Here is a 20,319-nt window from a genome sequence, read left to right as displayed (position 1 = left end):
ACAACTTGAAATTGTTGTTTATATCTCCACATCATAAAGGACACATTTTCCTCTGAATGCTCTGCCATCATATCCCTATGCATCTGTTTTGCGTGTGTGTGTTTGCAGCACGCGCTGTTCCGGTTTGTGTGTGAAAGCACCGGCTCTGAAGTTTTTTTTTTTTTTTTTTAAACAAACTTTATTAACATCAAATACACATATACGTGCGCTATTAGCCGCGAGCGTTTACGTCACAGAATGGGGAATCACGTGAGATTTGACAACAACGCAGCCATATTGGAAGCAGGTCTGGCTGGCGGGACATTAAACTTTAACTTGCCAGTTCGATAAAGAGACAAACTCGTTACTAAGGCGAAGAACAGATATGTGATCAAACTTAAGGATATGAACAATGTTGACCCTTACGAGCAAGCCAAAGACAAATGGAGTAAAGATGTCGACGGGCTTCCACAATTACGCGGAATGGACATTCTGCTGTATTTATTTTTTGGTGTATGTTACTAAACTCATCAGCGATTCCGAAATTACAAATTGCTACAAAGCTACGAACAGTTTTGCTGCAGATGGGTGCAGGACCTGCACATTATGACCGTATCAAATGGCAACTCCATCGTTCTTGCAAAGGTAGGCTATGTGCGTTTACTATTTTCATTGCCATGAACCTGAATGCACCCCAAGTCTTGGATGACAAAATAAACAGAGCAGAGTAGATTCGCTACGGCAGGTAGTTTCTTCACTTTATTCAAAGTAAGTAATGCACCGCTAAGAAAGGTGAGGAATCAGCCCATAACTACACGACAGGAGTTGGTCAATGACCTGAAAGAGCTGGGACCACAGTTTCCAAGGTTACTGTTGGTAATACACTAAGAGATCATGGTTTGGAATCATGCATGGCACGGAAGGTTCCCCTGCTTAAATCAGCACGTCTTACGTTTGCCTATAACCATATGGATGATGCAGAAAAATGTCATGGGAGCAAGTTTTGTGGTCAGATGAGAGTAAATTAGAACTTTTTGGTCATTATTCCACTAACCGCGTTTGGAGGAAGAAAAATGATGAGTACTATCTCAAGAACACCATCCCTACTATGAAGCATGTGGGTGGTAGCATCCATGCTTTGGGGTATTTTTCTGTGAATGGGACTGGACGAGGGGACCGTGTTAAAGAGAGGATGACTGAGGCCCTGTATTGTGAGATTTTGGGGAACAACCTCCTTCCTTCAGTCAGATCAATGAAGATGGGTCGTGCCTGGGTCTTCGAACATGACAATGACCTGAACCACACAGCCAGGAAAACCAAGGAGTGGCTCCATAGGAGCATAACAAGGTTCTGGTATGGCCTAGCTGGTCTCAAGACCTAAACCCAATAGAAAACCATTGGAGGAAGCTTAAACTCTGTGTTTCTCAGTGACAGCCCAGAAATCTGACTGATCTGATGAGCCAAAATCCCTGCTGCAGTGAAAAACTACAGGAAATGTTTGACCTCTAACTGCAAAAAAAGGCTACTGTACCAAATATTAACATGTGTTTTCTCAGGTGTTTAAATACTTATTTTCAGCTGTGTCACACGAATAAATCGCTAAAAAAAATCATATATTGTGATTTCTGGATTTTTTTTTTTTAGATCATCTCTCTCCCAGTGGACATGCAACTACAATGAAAATTTCAGACCCCTCCATGATTTCTAAATGGGAGAACTTGCAAAATAGCAGGGTATTCAAATACTTATTTTCTTCACTGTATATTGCCACTGCATTTGAAACAACACAATACTGTTTCAAATTCAGAGGTTTTGTTGGAGCTGCAGGGTTGTGTGTACAGCAGGGGCAAAGCCATCATTAGAAAAATGTTCAGGAGTATCATAATTTATGGGTGTAGGATCATTCTCTTATATTTAACTGCACCTTTTTACAGCGGGAAAAAATACTAAATAATAAAACTGCCATATTCAGGTTGAAGTAAAACACAATGAAAGGAGGTAGCAAGATTAATGCTACTTGCAAAATGTGTGTGTTGGGGGAGTGTTGAAATAATATCAAAAGTAGAAATTCTGAACTGCGGAAGCTCTGAAACAATCATTAAATAACATTGGAATGTTGTTGTATGGCAATAACTTGACCTTTCTATTCCTAGTTTGCCTGTTTGGCCTTAATATTAAACAATACAGTTAGCATTAACACACGAAGAGTAAGTTGTACTGGGACCAGGTGTTAAACTGATAAGGCTGAACGACTCCCACACAAGACTCCCGAACCACAGCTCATAATCTCTCCACTGTCTCTATTGACCATAGTTTGCTGGAATAACAAGGAAACATCATTTGTGTGTGTGTTCTTTACTGGAAGGAAGACACACAAGTGGGACATAAAAACGTATGTCAGGGATAGGTAGCATTTCCAATGTATCTTACCAGGTGAGATCAAAGGTGTGCATTTTTGATGCTGAGCTTGGACTGAGCATTTTAGCACGACGGCGGGCACTCGAAACAGTCACCATGACAACTCGGCACAACACAACTGAATTGACCTGCAAATGGAGGACAACATTAGCATCGTCTTAAACAGTTCAGCCCCTCTTTGCCTTGGGGATGAAATGGATCCACATACCGCCAAAACAAATATTACAGGTCCCACGAAAGACCAGATTGTGCCAGTCTTCAGATTGAGCCAGCAGTGACCATCAGCCTTGTACTCATTTATTGTAGTTGCCAGTGTTACAATGACTATTAGAACAGGTAATCCTGCAAAACAATAAGAAAAACACATTAAGCATGTTTGTGGTGTTGGGAGAAAATATGCCACATTTTTAAAGACATATTTACGGAACAGTGACTGCTTGGGCATTTCATGATTGGACTATTTAGTCTGCTCTTCATCACCGAGCCTATTTTGTCTAACATTCTGCACATCTGCATGGAGAGCTACAGAAAACATCTCAATATTGTTGTGCTTATTCACATTCTGTTCTCAGCGACTTATGTGATATAACATAGTGACACAATTTGGGACATGAACAGCTGCAGGATGTTTAAGAAATGTTAAGACTGGGTTAAGGTTGCCATTAAACACAACAATGTGTCCTTTTATGTCAACAATGCATGATGGCTCTTCTTACATGCTAACATGAAACACACTTTGTATGCTTACTGTACATTTTCTGGTTGACTTCATGCTTGTGTGTTTTTGTTGTTGTTGCTAAATCTTTGATAGTGGTTTAACTGTAGTCTCAACTGTCATCTCTTCCAATTTGACTGGAAGGACCCTGACATGTTCAGTTCGTCCAGGCTTCAGATCTGATTACACAGTGAGCGAAGTAGTAGTGTGGTAGCGAAGAGTTCATTTCCAACTAGTAATGGTTGGTATGAGTTAATGAATGTGTACTGTTAACATTTTTTTTGTCAATTTTCAATAAAATACAGTGGTACCTCTACATATGAAGTTAATTTATTCCAGGACCTTTTTTCGAAATGGTCGTATGTCGAGCAGGATTTTCCCAAAAGAATACATTATAATTTCATTAATTCGTTCCGAAAACCTACAGTTAATCCCTAATTCATTGATAGGCTAAATGATCAATTCAAAATAAATCTATTGACTTATACTAACTTTCAAGTGTATTGATTCAGGTGATACACTGTTCGATTAAAACCTTTGTTTTCAAAAACTACTAAAGAAACATTTTGAAAACTTCCAGAATAAAAGTCTGGATTTTATTAGTAAATCTAAATTGCAATATTTGAACACAAATAATATTAACCTACACAAGAAATACACACTTGTTAATCATTAATTAACTACCTATAAGGGGGTGATCCTTAGTTCACTTAGTTCACTTCTTAGTTCACTTAGTTCATTTCTTACAGTTTAATTAAGGTAGAAAACATACAGGCAGATATTTCTCTCAGCCATCTAGTGTCCGTCACTAAATCTGCTTATTACCACCTAAAAATATAGCCAGAATTAGGGGCTTCTGACTCAACAAGACATGGAAAAACTTATGCATGCATTTATTTTCAGCAGATTGGACTATTGCAACGGTAAATTTACAGGTCTTGATAAAAAATCAGTCAGGAAACTGCAGCTAGTACAGAATGCTGCAGCCATAGTCCTCACAAATACAAGGAAACTGGACGACATTACATTGGTTTTGAAATCGTTACACTGGCTTCCTGTGAGTCAAAGGATAGACTATAAAATACTTGGACCAAAATACATGCTTGATTTGTTAAGATTCCTATGAAACATCTAGGCCCCTAAGGTCGTCTGGAACCGGTCTCCTGTATGTTCCAAGAACAAGCACCAAGCAGGGTGAGGCAGTTATTATTATTATTATTTAGTTATTATGCTCCTAACCTCTGGAACAATTTACCTGATGGTCTGAAGTATGCTCAAACTGTTAGCTCCTTTAAATCAGGGCTAAAAATGCTTTTGTTTAGCACTGCATATTCATAACTGTCTACTGGACTGTCTCAGAAAATTAGAATACACAATATTCTAATTTTCTGAGACAGTCCTGTACATTAATCCACCATTTAAAGCAGGGGTGTCCAAACTTTTTGCAAAGGGGACCAGATTTGGCGTGGTAAAAATGTGGGGGGCCGACCTTGGCTGACGTCCTTTACATAGAACAATATACAGGACTGTCTCAGAAAATTAGAATATTGTGTATTCTAATTTTCTGAGACAGTCCAGTATATATTTCAATCTATTTGCTTTCTATTCCTCTTGTGCTTATCCCCATTGCTGATTTCAATTATCATTAGTAGTAATTGCAGGAATGCGCTTTGAATTGCCTTGTGTTGAATTGTGCTCAACGCGGCTTCCTGCTCGAGTTTGAGAAATTCACACAGAATAATGTTATGCTAACACTGATGCAAGTTGGACTTTCAGTAGCAGAATCAGTGGAGTGTTCCCCACCTTCACAACATTGCCATCTTTTTACATTACTTACAGTGGCTGCTGATGGCGGGGAAAAAAATCTACTATCCCACGTCTTCGAAGGGGGCGGAGGAGGCAGCATGTTGTATTTCTGTCGGGCCGTGAATGAGTGTGTATGTGTGTCGGGGGGGGGAAACGGGCTTCAAGTCATCAGCCAATCAGATGTGCGTTTGAGGGGGGAAAAAATGGACTGGCACAGTCAGCAAGTGAAAAGGCATCAATGTAAGTGCGAACATAATAAAAGTACTGTAATTCACTTAATAATGGTCGGGTCAATTCTATCCTTACAACATATGGGAAGACAATCTAAATTACCTATATAACTGAAGTCATTATATCATTTATATAAGGTTGCTTAAAAGTTGGTGGGGACAATGTCAGCATCCTAAAAAGTTGGTAGTGTTATGTCCCTACTGTTCCTATGCAAACCTATGCCCTTGCTGCTGGTACTATTACACATTGCAATTACACATAGCAAAACAAATAAATTATAAATAAAAAAATCTGAAATATAATATAATAATAATTCCTGCAATAATGTAACGAATCGAGTTCTAATGTGGCGGATGTGTTTTGCGTTGCAGTACCTTAACGTACCACTTGGCTGACGTGACAGTAGGTAGAGATTTTACTTTCTTTTTTAATGTTCTGTTGTTGTTGACGTCAGCTGTGGTGGACATTAGGCCCTTTGTGTGGCACAAGTTCTCAAATAAATGATTAAAAACCTGATGAAGCTGGCAATTTCATTGGCGATGTTACCACAATAACAATTGTCACCTTAACTTATAAAGACTGGCGAATGGAGGTAGGAGGAGGACCGTCCAGATTCTTTCATTTCCATCTTCATTTCAACGGTAAGCGTGACCTTTTTCCCTTTTTTACCACCTGCATTAACCTTCTTGGAACCCATGTTGATTTCTCTCACAAGAAAATCCTCCGTGCGTCAGTCTTGCGGGAAAACAATGAAACCGCGGCGCTGTCATAAATCGTCGTATTTCAGGCATGTCGTTGGATGTAAAAACAAATGGTGAGTCAAATTTTACGTCGGATGTGAAAAGATCGTATGTCGAAGCAATCATATGTCGAGGTACCATTGTATGTCATAATGGTTGCATGTGTTTGAATATCCTTATTTACCCACTTCAACAAGATACGCACTTAGCTGATTCAAGCAATACAAATTACTAATCGGTACGGAAAATGACTGAATGTATGCTTTATATTAAGAAAATGAACCTATGATGACCAGTTTTTCACTCCAGCGCTAAATACCGTATTGGCCCAAATACAAGACGGCCCTGAATATATGACGACCCACTCTTTTTCAAGACTCAAGTTTGAAACTTTTTGAACACCAAATTAATTTTTATACAGAAAAAAATACTGTACATCTGAAATAAATGATTATAACAAGATATTTGAGAAAAAAAGCATGTTATTTTGCCTCATTCAAATCTCAATATGGGAATATTTAAATATGTAAACTAAAGTGCAATCACGTTCCTAAATGAATGGCTTCTGGTTTTTGAAATGTAAATAAACCAATCTATTGTGATAAAACAAACAACAACAAAAAAAAAAATCACAATAACTGCATTAACCATCAAAGTGAAGTCTAACTGTAACTGTAGTCTTGAAACAAATCCGAATAAGGAAAAACATTGCAATAAAATAATGCAAACTGGTTAAACTAGTAGCTGAGATCTGTCATGACAGAACATCGCTTCAATGATATCTGGCACCTTCTAGTGTCGTGAATGGAGAGAGTAGCTGAGATTTGTCATAACAGAACATCGCTTCAATGATATCTGGCGTCATCTAGCGTCGTGAATGGGTATAATGTCTAGACCGCGAATATAAAACGACCCCCTCTTTTTCAATCTTATTTCAATGCAAAAAACACTGTCTTATATTCAGGGCCAATACGGTATGTCTTATTCCTTGATTCTCTTTGTTATTAATTCATTAATTTTGCCAGACAAATACCCTATATCAAAGTATGTTACTTTTACACTGTTGGGCAGTGTAGTATGAAATTAAAGAAATGTGTATGAGATTACCCCAGCCAATAATGTAGTACAATTTCATTCTGCGGTCTTCACTGATGTTGACTGACACAACTTTGCTCCACAATAGCAAACCTTCCACCAGCATCCAGGAAAAAGAGGCCATGAAGAAGAGATGGAGCAATGCCGTAACCACAAAACAAGCACCCTGCAGGAATCAATGTCGAGAAATAATGACATTGTTATAAAAGATGCCTTTATTCCTTATCTGTCTTTTCAGGTGTTAAATTTCTCTATAACTTCAGTCTATTAAAGTCTTTTGCTGACCTAAATTAATTTTGTTACAAAACTATAGACCACAATCACATGATGTCACAACTCCGCCCCCCTGACTGGAGCCGCCATATTGTCCGTCAGCTCGTCGTATTTACACATTACCGCTACGTACATGCCTCATATTGCGGCGTGTTTTTCTGCTCGTTAACATTAATAATTAAAATGGTGAAGTCGTGTGTGGCGGTTGCACTTGAAGTTCTACCGTATTCCGAGAGATCCGAAGAGAAGAGCGAGATGGACTGCTGCAATTCGACGAGAAAACTGGGCACCAAACGATCACCACAGACTATGTAGTAGTAATTTTATACCTGGTAAGATGCATTTAATATATATTTAGGGGGGTTTGGGCTGACAACCACAATTAAGATCATTGCGAGGCTAATTGCCGACAACATACAGTTTCAAATTCAAGATGTTTATTTCTTCCGCCATCATTACTTTTTGAATAATATTTAGCTAGTACCAAGTGAAAGAAGCTGGCCTCGTCTACAGATCATCAGTTAAACAGGGGTGTCCAAACTTTTTGCAAAGGGGGCCAGATTTGGTGTGGTAAAAATGTGGGGGGCTACCTTGGCTGATTTACGTAGAACAATAAACAAATTTTAGCAAGCCGTTCTGTGTGTCACATTTGCTTTATTATTATTTTTTTAAATTCATAATTTCAACAATCTCGACTTTGTGGCGTTCTCTTTCGACACTCGGGCTCATGCGAAATACTGCTGCTGTGTGTGAAATTAAACTAGCTTCAAGTTGCTATAATTTCTCGCTGCATATCTTCCCTGTAATGTTGTCGTACATGTCAGCGTGTCTTGTTTGGTAATATCGCGTCACATCGAACTCTTTGAAAACAGCGACTGTCTCTTTGCAAATGAGGCAGACACAGTTGTTGTGTGTTTTATTGAAGAAATAGTCCAATATCCACCTATCCTTGAAGCGTCGGCCATCGCAGTCAACTTTTTTTTTATTGATTGTCGACATTTTAGAAAATTGGAAGTAAAAGGTCACACGGGGTAATGTTGCTTAGAGTGCTGCTCTTAAAAGTTTTTCAAAGTTCCGTGAGAATAGGCTGAGTTTCTGTGGACAAGATAGTTGTAGATATCAGGGTAGCAGATGTCAGGCAGAGACGGCGAAGACAGCGGGTCGAAAAATATCGATTTAGGCATCAAATATGGATCTGCTGAATGGATCGACAGAAGCTTTTCCACATAACACCTTTTATGCAACACATCCAATGAGTTTACAGTGTCTGAAAGCACCGGGGCTTCCACGAATTGCACTATAAATTGCACGATAAATTGAGACCATTGAGAATACGGACAGACAATATGGCGGCACAGCACAGCGATCACGTGATTGTGTGACGTTGGTGATTGGGGTCTATAAGGACCAGGGACCAAATGAAATTCATATCATAAGGCAGTGGCAACAAAAACAACATGGAATCTCACCTCATTAGCAGATGCCCAGTCACTGCACATTAAAAGCAGCTCAGCGATGCTAAGCGCAACAATTAAGTTCTTGTGGACAGTTGTGCGATCCGATTTAGGAACACTACATAAGGACAAACACAGATGAATATCAATGTACTCAAATATATTCAGTATTTAAGTTACCATAAATATTCCAAATTGAACTAATTCCTGACATAAAATTAAATCATTTAAAAGCTGGCTACCTGTATATTCATGTAAGAATACAAATTCCATGTTATGCTGTCATCAAAGACGTAATACAACATCCAATGTGAATATTTAGTCTTTAAAAAGAAAATTCTCAGATCTGCTTTGAAAAAAACTATTAGTAAATAGTTCTTTCTGATGTGAATCTCGTTGGAGTTTTTGAAATGCTTTTCATCCTCTGCGTTTTAAAGGGTGTGCTCTTTGATATGTGTGACTCACCCCACAGCAATGAAGAGGATGAAGGTGAAGAGGAGGCCACACAGAGACACTCCACAACCAATGAACGTCAGCACCTGCAAAGCTTTTTTGTCTTCTGGGCTCGGCTAACACACATTCAGACGTGCACGCACACATTCCCACACACAACCATCACCATCCCACCCCATCCCCACATACAGTACATAATGAAACTCTGAGTTTTAAATAGCAGCAAAAACTGTGAAAATAACTATATAAACACAGTTTGAATGTTACCTGTGCTTCGTAGACCTGTAGTAGCAATGCAAAATTGGTTGTGTGATTGCAGTAGCACACAGTGTAGCCATAATGTTTGGAAACAACCTCACACCCTTTGGTGTTCCACCACCCACCAGCCTCTGGACTAGATAGACACAGATATATATTTATCCAAACCCAAGCAATGTGAAGAACATCTTGAACTATTCGTGGTGCATTGTTACTGTTTGTAACCTCACAGTAGGATATTGTATTAAAAAGGCATCCAAATTCCTAAATTGTTATTTTGTTCTAAAATGTTCTTACTTGATATTAAAATCCCAGAAGGCGCACACTGGATCGTATACAGCACCTGCAGAATTCTAATAGATAAATAGAGAATTACAATAAATTAATTGAAATAATTACTTTGATAACTGCAAATAACTGCGTTTTTCACCTGCACTTTGTGACGGAGCTGGAAGTGGACTGCTGTACTAACGGGCTGGTTGTCTCCCAGCACCGTGGTGGATATGACAGAGGAGCCCAGGATAGTACCCAAATACCTGAAGTGCAAACATTCATTTTAAAACAATCAACACGGTGATGATGCTTTCACCAACTAACATTAAATCACACATATATTTACTTGGAAAATATTCACTGTGTGTCTGCAGATGATTTATAGCACGTTTTGTCCCTATCATCAAAGTATTTGATAATCAGGGGATCTACTGGGCTTTATATAGTGTAGTCCCAAATGTTTGTTAGTAATACTTGAAAAGGCAGATGCATAGACTTCACCATCAGTTGACAAGACAGCTCCTAAAGACATTGTACCACACCTTCCCGTAGGGGGCTGACCCAGGCAGAACAGTGAGTTGGCTTTCACTGTGATAAACTCAAACACACGCTGCGTTCTAACACCGGATTTAGGTGAAAACAGGACAAAGGTTTTACTGCATACAAGCAAGCAGGAGTGTCTCAAGAGTCATTCGGTCGAGGATTCCAGGTAATTATTATATTAAATAGCACCATGAATGTACTTTCAACTTAAAAAGCCCTTTGTTTTGTGACGGCTGCTAAATTGGATTACATAATTACATAATTTTAGCTTGAAATATTTATGTAAAATGAATGATAACTGCCCGTTTTTTTTTTTTTTTTTTTTTTTGCTTTTAACCAAGAATCTAGACTGTTGTATATTCATATCTTTATCTCTCTGTTTTGTGATTGCCGCCATATTGTATCCATACACTGTAGCATAACTTTACATTCAAATGATCAAGTAATTTTCAGCTATCTGCCCATTTTTTCGCAAAAAGTGGTAATTTAGACATTTCTGCTCCCATACATTTTTTTTTTCCCGCCTTTTACGTGTTTTATTTAATGTAGCATTTCAATCTACAAACGATGAGGGCCAGATAGCCAGTGTTCTGTCAAAATCTTTCACCCCATCTTAAAGTGCAACTTTGTGGTTCTGCGAATGCGCATAACGTTTAAAATGGTCGCAAATGCAGCGGTTCCAAAGTAAACACTACAAACTTTCTTTAAAGAAAGGAACATTAATTTACATTTGATCATGGACAGACATGTAGAAAAGTTCTCCTCAGACACATCCCACCATGTTAGCTGCACACAACAACTGCACGCCACTCTCTCACTGTTAATGACTTCGCCGTTTTGTTAGGATTAATTTACACCATTTTCGTGTTGCGCATTTATGTTTGATGTAACTTGTTTATATACATAGCACCTTTGGATTCAGAGTCCAATTGAATGCAAAACAGGTCTCATACACCACCACAAAAGCTTTGGGAGCAAAACATGAAAAATTTGACAGAACATCGGTAAGACGTGCAGAGGCAATAGTAACATAGGAATTCAACCTAAATAAGTTGTGATTGTACATAGAAAAAAATGCAAATTTTGCTTTTGTTGAGTAAAATTAAGATGAATTGCATGCTTTCCTCAAGTATTAACTTTCTGATGTGAAAACTGAGTTATTTATCAGCTGTTGTAAACTTGCATTAAATAAAATAAAAAAATAAGTTGCTATTTTGGGGAAAAACTCATATGATATGCTAAATATTGCTATTGAGCCCAAAAATATAGGTGATTATCTCTGCATTTGGTGATTTTTGTGAATCTAGTGTAAAATTTGAGGATTTTATAGCCATTTTATATTTTGTTATAGCTATATAATGAAAAATAATTAATCGGGATTTTATTAGGGAACGACTTTGAATTTTTTGATGTCGCTGCTAATGGAGAATCATAAATGACTAAGAGAGAGGCCTGTTTTTGGTTGTAGGTTGCTAGCGGCTTGGGTTTGGAAAATATTTGAATTTGAAGTTCTTGAAAAAAGGCCCCCTATGGATTGGCTCCGAGCGCCGTGTCCTGTCAACTGATAGTGAATTCTTTGTCAGATGTTTAGTTCCATGAAGTCTATGGATAAACAGTGCATGTAATTGGGCCTAAGGAAAAGAAAATATTAATTCTTTGCGCTATGTAGTCTACATTGTTTCAGCATTAACAACCAATGCCCTCTGCCCATAGTCAGGAATATGCCCCAGCACCCCTGTGATCCTCGTGACGATAAGCGGTAAAGTCTGTAAATGGATGAAGGTGTCTTAAAATTGCAAATAAAACTGCTATCGACGGCCCAAAAAGCAAATTTGCTAAGAAAACACAAACAAACAATACCTTTGGCTACCATCCGTGACGGTAGGAACCATGCTAATGTTCCCCTCAGGATTGAAAAGTGGCCGTAGAGAACCATACCAAGTGTTGACCAAAGTGAGTTTATGAAATCCTGTACAATAAGCACAATAACAGATGAAAAAGAGTTTCCCATTTTTCACCACCCTCAGATTAAATGAAACAATGTTGTCAAAGTGTTCATTTACGATCATTTATTGTTCATGAATAGTTGTTGCAAAACCCAACAGTGTGCCTCCACCTGTAAGACCTTGGACGGAAAAATATGAAAGCACACAACATTCTCACTTCTGTTTATAGTTGATGCATTCACCTGTATGGCTGAATGTGTCTGCTTTGTAAACAAAGTAATGTGACTGCATTCTGACAAATACTGTACGTGTGAAAAAGCAATTGACTTAAGTAAAAGAAATGGTTGGGTCTTGGAGTGTTCGGGCTACCTTTGTAAAGGAGATCCTGGATCTTTTGATGTGGGACTGAAATACAGTCAGAGTTAGAGTGTTTTTCATTCTCAGGCCCACAGAAACTTGTTCCCTTAGATGATTCCTGAAGCCTCTGCTGCTGCACAGCCAACTCTATAGATAACAAGATTTACAATTGGAAAATTGCTTATACAGTATAGGACAAATCATGGAAATACATTGTTATTGCACTGAAGTACTGTACATTCTCTGTCTCCCTGTATATAAGTATTTCAGATACAAAAAAAATACTAAAAAGCTGTGGAATCATGTTACAGTATTTGTCCAGCCATCAGGGTAAAAATGTACCGTTAATATGAGCATGTTAAGAGAACAGCATGTTGTAAAGACACATTACATTGTACCTGTCAAAGGTTCGGACATACTTTTCTGACAATTGCACAAGGGTTTTTGTCCAAATTCTTGATTACTGAATTACTCTATATTACAAATAATATATTTAGGTGCATGAACTTCACCAAATATATAAATATGGCAAAGTGGAGGTTTAAAATGCAATTGTGACCAATTGCACACACTGTGCAAAAGAGATGTTGCCTTAATATATCCAAGTAATGTTCTTTTTTATGATGTAATCTACAGTGTTTTATGAAAAGCTCCAGAACCTGCTGGAACAAAACAGCCCCATAACAAGTGGCTGCCATCGTCATACTTTAGTTTCATTACACCACAGACATGTTTCCAGAAGTTAAAAGCTTTGCAATGGTTTCTTTTTGCAAAATGAAATCTGGCTCTGTTATTCGTTATTTTTTTAGTATTATTATTATTTTTTTAATTTAGGAGTAATGGCTTCTTTCTTGGTGAGTGGTCATTCATCCTATGTTGGTGCAGGATGTGTGTGCTTTTGCACAGTACATGTAAACCTCCGGCTTCACCTGTGTGTTTCTTTCTTAAACCAAAGGAATAGCAGCCTTATGTGCTCAACTATAGACAAAAATGACTTTACTAAACATGCATTTGAAGTTCATTGCCAAATCAAGTTAGCCAAGCAAGCCAAGCAATTGGTGACTAGTCAAATTATGTGACTTGGGCGCCCCACCTCTGTGGTGTGACACTCACTGATGTTTGGGCTGTGAAACGTCAGATGATCCCTCTCTGACACCAACTCGGAGCTCAAGCTGGTCACCATCCGGTCAATGCTCTTCACCACATCCATGGGTCCATTGACCACCTATATAAAACATGCAACACAGGTACATTATCAATCATGCTCTCTGCTGTACTAATCTAAATAGAAAAGCAATCAGATACAAGTACAGTAGGGCAATTTGCTTAATATAAAGCATACATTCAGTCATTTTCCGTACCGATTAGTAATTTGTATTGCTTGGATCAGCTACAGTGGGGCAAATAAATATTTAGTCAACCACCAATTGTGCAAGTTCTCCTACTTGAAAAGATTAGAGAGGCCTGTAAATGTCAACATGGGCAAACCTCAACCATGAGTGACAGAATGTGGAAAAAAAAGAGAAAATCACATTGTTTGATTTTTAAGGAATTTATTTCCAAATTAAAGTGGAAAATAAGTATTTGGTCACCTACAAACAAGCAAGATTTCTGGCTGTCGAAGAGGTCTAACTTCTTCTACCGAGGTCTAACAAGGCTCCACTCGTTACCTGTATTAATGGCACCTGTTCTAACTCATTATCGGTATAAAAGACACCTGTCCACAACCTCAGTCAGTCACACTCCAAACTCCACTATGGCCAAGACCAAAGAGCTGTCGAAGGACACCAGAGACAAAATTGAAGACCTGCACCAGGCTAACAAGAATGGTGAGTAAAAATCCCAGAACCACACGGGGGGACCTAGTGAATGACCTACAGAGAGCTGGGACCACGGTAACAAAAGCTACTATCAGTAACACAATGCGCCGCCAGGGACACAAATCCTGCACTGCCAGACGTGTCCCCCTGCTGAAGAAAGTACACGTCCAGGCCAGTCTGCGGTTTGCTAGAGAGCATTTGGATGATCCAGAAGAGGACTGGGAGAATGTGTTATGGTCAAATGAAACCAAAATAGAACTTTTTGGTAGAAACACAGGTTCTCGTGTTTGGAGGAGAAAGAATACTGAATTGCATCCGAAGAACACCATACCCACTGTGAAGCATGGGGGTGGAAACATCATTTCTCTGGGGCTGTTTTTCTGCAAAGGGACCAGGACGACTGATCTTTGTAAAGGAAAAAATGAATGGGGCCATGTATCGAGAGATTTTGAGAGAAAATCTCCTTCCAACAGCAAAGGCATTGAAGATGAGACGTGGCTGGGTCTTCCAGATCTCAACCCCATAGAAAATCTGTGGAGGGAGTTGAAAGTCCGTGTTGCCCAATGACAGCCCTAAAACATCACTGCTTTAGAGGAGATCTGCATGGAGGAATGGGCCAAAATATCAGCAACAGTGTGTAAAAAGCTTGTGAAGAGTTACAGAAAACGTTATGCCTCCGTTATTGCGAACAAAGGGTACATAACAAAGTATTGAGATGAACTTTTGGTATTGACCAAATACTTATTTTCCACCATGATTTGCAAATTCTTTAAAAATCAAACAATGTGATTTTCTGTTTTTTTTCCCCCACATTCTGTCTCTCATGGTTGAGGTTTACCCATGTTGACAATTACAGGCCTCTCTAAAATTTTTAAGTGAGAGAACTTGCAGAGTTAGTGGTTGACTAAATACTTATTTGCCCCACTGTAATTGATAAACATTTAGCGACACCAGAAAATTAAATGATTATAAAGCACAATAATTGTCCTCAAAGAAAATGCAATGTTTAGCTTGAATAGAGAACTGCTTGGCTACGCTGCTTATCTAATGACTTATTTGAGATGTTTCCAAATATTATTAACCTAGTCCTCCATCTCACAGTAAAATGTTTTCCCTTTCCTGAGCCTAAACACAGTTTGCCTGAAAAACACTCAAAGAGTCCAACGGATAAGACTGTAATGCAAAGTTAATCGTGCATTTTTCCATTGTCAGTTTTGAAACCTCTCATTCTAAACACAATGTTCCTGAGAGCTGAGCCCTGTATACAAGCAGGGGCAGTGTGGCAAGGAGGCGGTTAGAGGAAGAGCATGGCAACAGTTTGTCAAAGAGATGCTCATCCATTGAATCTGGGATGAGATGGCCTTGGAGTGTTGAGAGGCTAGGGGGAGGGAGGCGAGCGCTTAATACAAACACAACACTTGCCATGAGTTGCCTCCATATGGATACAGAAGCACAATCACTAGTGGAACAAGGGTTTTATAAAGATTCAATTCAGGCTTCTGTGGACCTGATTAATAATAATAATAATAATAATTATTATTATTATTATACTCCATCCATCCATCCATCCATCACCGCTTAACCCGGGCTCAGATCGCAGGGGCAGCAGCTTAAGCAGGGAAACCCAGACTATACTACTAATACTTATTATTATTAATTTACATTTTTAAAGTGACATGCAGCACGAGTGAGTATGGAATTTTGTTTGTCAATGTGCCCTGTGACTGAGTAGTGACCAGACCACATAGGTCAGTTAAAATACAATATGGTTACCTATGATACTAATGACGACAAGCAGTATAGAAAATGGTTGGCAAATAAATGAATGTTACATAACGCTTTTCACTACACTAAAAAATGTACTGGTAGTTCTTTCTTCATTCCTCGTATCAGTATGTCTAAATGTCATCCTTTGTGAGGTGCTTAAAATACTCTTAGGTTGTAGGTATTATGTGGAGAAATGCCAAAGCTAGAATGTGGAAATTGAATTAGGATACGTTTATAAGCAAAGGTATGGAGTGTGATAACTCAATTGACAGCTCTGTACAGTCTTTTAACCCCAAAGTGCATCAATTTATGAAAAAACACATTGCCCTCTAGTGGCAAAAGGCGGAAATCGACCCTCTCTTTACAATTTATCTACTAAACCAGGGGTCAGGAACCTTTTTGACTGCGAGAGCCAAAACACCTAACATATTTAAAAATGTGATTCTACAAGAGCCATACAGAGTGTTTGCGTCTATGAGTATACATACAGTATGTTATATACTCGCCGAGCTGTGATTGATAAAAATCAAACAGAAACTTGGATTGGCTTTGCGTATATTTCCTAGAAGTGGAAACCACAACCAGGGACAACTAGGTGGACGTGTGCATCACACTCTCAAGGCAGCTGTTTCATGAGTGTCACTCTCCTTGAAGTGGCGATATATTGACAGGCGAAAAAGTAATGAAAGTGAAGCCGATTGCCCGCCTGTGTGACTTGGGGTAAAACGCAGTTCACTTTCGTGGTTTAATTTTCCCCTACACATTTTCATATACTCCTGTACTATACTTTAGAGCCACGCTGCTAGCTGAGTGGTGACTTAACACGCGAGGTGAGCTGTGTAATGCCCATCTTTGTGCAATCTGCGACAGGAGGACCACCAATGGCCACCGAATTGAAGCATATCATTGCGACGCATGTTTGACGCATGTTTAAAATCAATCAGCTCATCACAGCTCGTTTATGTCAAGCAAGCCGGCCGGTTCCACATTTAAGATTACGGAGTTGCCAAAAGCCAGATGCACTTCTCAAAAGAGCCAGATATGGCTCGCGAGCCATAGGTTCCTGACCCCTGGACTAAACGAACTTCAACTGCCAAAAGTAGTGACCTTAAAGATCATGTAATTGTATTGCCTTGAGCGAAATAATGCTTTCCTTTGCTAATAAGTATACTGGAGAATGTGCGTTTCAACGATTATTTGCCTAAATGTGTTTGTGATTGACTGATGACTAAGTCCAGGATGAACCTCCTCGTCCCCAAAACTCTTAAGAAACCAAGGGCGTAGGTTTCGCCTCAACATTGGTAGGGACAATAAGACAACATAACCTGCATGGCGCTTTTTGCTGGGGACGGGACATTAAGACCAAACAGACTGGGTGAACAGGGGTCAGTGTCAGGGCTGGACTCAAATGCAGTTTTCTTTGTTTACAAAAATGATTTATTTAACAATATCTCTCTCAAGGTAAAAACAAACAAGGCAGGTTGTTCAACAAAAAAATCACTTAACCAAGGAAGGCAAAAACATTTATCAAAAACACAAATTAGCAAACAAACACAAAAATGCTTACAAAAGGTTCACAATCAGAATTTCAGAAGGCTGAGGGCAAACATGGGCATGGGTGACACGACGTCAGACAATGACACACAGGCACAAAACAAAGGGGAGATGGACTATATATATACACACACAGAAGGTAATGGAGAACAGGTGGAACCTATTAGTATTAGGGAGGACATGAGGAAGGGTAAGTGATCTGAAACAAGGAGGGAAAGGCTTACAAAATAAAGCAGGAAATGACCATGACACGACAAACCTTACCACGGTGTGACAGTCAGGGCTACATTTCTCACAAATATGAACCTAATTGATTGATAGGCTAAATCATGGGTGCTCATTATGTCGATCGCAACGCTAGTGAGGGTGACTCGCGGCATCCCCCCACCCCAAAAAAGTTTTTAATATACATACCGGTAGTTATGATTATGTTGTGTGTATGTGGTTATTGTGTGAGCTATGATAGTTTCCAGCAGAGTTCACTAAATTTCTCACAGTTTAATTAACGTTAACAGTAGAAAACACATAAGGGAGGACACTTCTCTCTAAGCAGCTTCCTTCTCGAATTTTGCAGGTTAGCAAGTTCATACAGTTTAATGTTATGGTCAGAGGCATCGCGTCCCATTAGGCAAACCAGGCAATTGCCTAGGGCCCACAGCAAGCAGGGGTCCCCAGAGGGCCAACAGATTTAGCACACGCAGCTTTACTGCACTATCGCAGCGACAAGTGCGACAGTGCCAGTGAAAGCCTTGTGTCCGAGTTCCCTGAAGGGGCCCCTTCACTCGCTCTACACTCCCCGCCACTTCCGTCACGTGACTCAGAGTGAGAGTGAGCGGCGATTCGGCTTTTTTCTAAATTGGTGTATATCCAAAACGAAGAGAAGTTATCCGGAAGCGACAAAAGAAAGAAAAAAAAGCATAAGAGGAGAAAAGGAAGCAAGACAGCAGTGAGTGTACTATGTTACTGTAGTTTTATGTCCTAATGTAGTAGCAGCCGGGCACTTTGAGTGTCCTAAAAAACGCTCTATGAGACCGAGGCATTATTATATTTTTATTAAATATTGTTAGGTCCTCTTCCCCTTCCTCCTGAGGCCTGTCACTCCTTGGGCAGGTGTGCATGTTTTTAGCTGATTGCAGGTCAGACGAGTGGAGCGGCCACAGCTGAGAGCAATGAACATCAGCCAGCTTTAAAAGCCCAGCAGACGCTCCACCTCGTCGCCCAATCAACTTGTCTGCTTCACACGTCAGTTGTATCTCGCTCTCTTTATGATATCTTTGATCACCGGCTTACGACTACATTGCTTTCGTCACAGGTCCTGCTCTCTGCGCGCCCCTCGACGGATTCCACGCCTGCCTCCCTTCCGAGCCTCCTCGTACTACGCCAGATCAACAACCCCGAGCCGAGCATTCTACATCAGCCACCTTCTTGTGATCACCAATAAAATACTACTCGCCACAATCCCCGTGTGTCTGCATTTGGATCCCTTCTCGTCGCACATTCCTAACAGTTTGATCGGGCCATTATGGATCCCGCAGACAACCCCGCCGGCTCGCCCACGTCACTCCGCGACCACCACCAAGCCATAGAATCCCTCTTCAAAAAGGTAACGGACATTTCTCAATCACTCCAGACCATACAAGCACAACTCTCACCATTTCCTCCGGCACACTTAGCCACGTTAGCCCCCCATCACACTGCCCCTCCTCCGAGCCGCGAGCCCGCAACTAACCCAACGTCCTCGTCTACGAGGCGAGAACCCCACGTCCCCGCGCCCGCTCCTTACGACGGAAACCTTGGTGCATGTCGGGCTTACTTAGTCCAGTGCAGCCTGGTCTTTGAACAGCAGCCGTCCATGTATCAGGGGGATAAAGCAAAGATCGCCTACCTCATCAGTGGCCTTCGTGGAGTCGCGTTAAATTGGGCCTCCTCGGTGTGGGAGCAGGATTCCGAGATTTGCGCCACGTACGTCCGCTTCACCGAAGAAATGCGCAAGATATTCGACCACCCCGTCCGTGGCAAAGAGGCCGCCAGTCGTCTTATGTCCGCTAGACAGGGAACACGCAGCGCTGCCGAGTTCTCCGTTGGGTTCCGGACGTTAGCCACAAAGAGCCGCTTCAACGACGAAGCGCTACAGGCCGTGTTTACAAATGCCTTGAACGACTCCCTAAAGGACCTCATGGCCACTCAAGAGCCGCCCGATTCTCTGGATGGCCTCATACACAGGGCGATATGTCTTGACAATCGACTTCGTGAACGCCAGCGGCAGCATAGCGAACAGCCGACCGCCCCACCTTCTCTCTCCCCTGTCTTCCGGCCGGCCCCGCTTCCTACACCAGCCGCCTGTACTGCGTCCGCGATGTCGCCACCCGCTGTTTATGCCGAATCAGTGCAGTTGAGGCGCAACAGGCTGACCCAGGCGGAGCGCACACGTCGATATGCAGAGCGCCTGTGTATATATTGTGCGAAAAGTGGGCATTTTCGACGCAGCTGCCCTGTTCGTCCAAACTCGCCAATTGAAGGAGGAATACGGGTGAGTCACATGTCGCACAGTTCTTCACGCCGGCTGCAGCTCACCGCGACAGTCTCCTGGAAGGGCCAATCGCGCACCGTCACTGCCCTTGTGGATTGTGGGTCAGA

At 40.5% G+C, this 20,319-nt stretch overlaps 1 protein-coding gene across 1 annotated transcript in view; it reads right to left on the bottom strand.

The window, feature by feature from the left end:
- Nucleotides 1-20,319, bottom strand: part of adgrd2 (adhesion G protein-coupled receptor D2) — a 76,035-nt gene that overhangs the window by 34,574 nt on the left and 21,142 nt on the right. Inside the window, exons 8-18 of the mRNA XM_057832957.1 lie at nucleotides 13,655-13,766; nucleotides 12,554-12,688; nucleotides 12,099-12,207; nucleotides 9,853-9,958; nucleotides 9,720-9,775; nucleotides 9,432-9,558; nucleotides 9,177-9,280; nucleotides 8,727-8,829; nucleotides 6,997-7,150; nucleotides 2,606-2,739; nucleotides 2,410-2,525 (exon numbers count right to left, since the gene is read on the bottom strand). Of these exons, the coding sequence (XP_057688940.1) occupies nucleotides 2,410-2,525; nucleotides 2,606-2,739; nucleotides 6,997-7,150; nucleotides 8,727-8,829; nucleotides 9,177-9,280; nucleotides 9,432-9,558; nucleotides 9,720-9,775; nucleotides 9,853-9,958; nucleotides 12,099-12,207; nucleotides 12,554-12,688; nucleotides 13,655-13,766 (1,256 nt within the window). The remainder of the gene's footprint in view (nucleotides 1-2,409; nucleotides 2,526-2,605; nucleotides 2,740-6,996; nucleotides 7,151-8,726; nucleotides 8,830-9,176; nucleotides 9,281-9,431; nucleotides 9,559-9,719; nucleotides 9,776-9,852; nucleotides 9,959-12,098; nucleotides 12,208-12,553; nucleotides 12,689-13,654; nucleotides 13,767-20,319) is intronic.

The sequence above is a fragment of the Corythoichthys intestinalis genome, chromosome 3 (genome assembly GCF_030265065.1).
Source record: "Corythoichthys intestinalis isolate RoL2023-P3 chromosome 3, ASM3026506v1, whole genome shotgun sequence".
Classification (NCBI taxonomy): Eukaryota; Metazoa; Chordata; class Actinopteri; order Syngnathiformes; family Syngnathidae; genus Corythoichthys; species Corythoichthys intestinalis.
The sequence above is the reverse complement of the archived record's forward strand: the minus strand, read 5'-3'. Positions and strand labels throughout refer to the sequence as shown.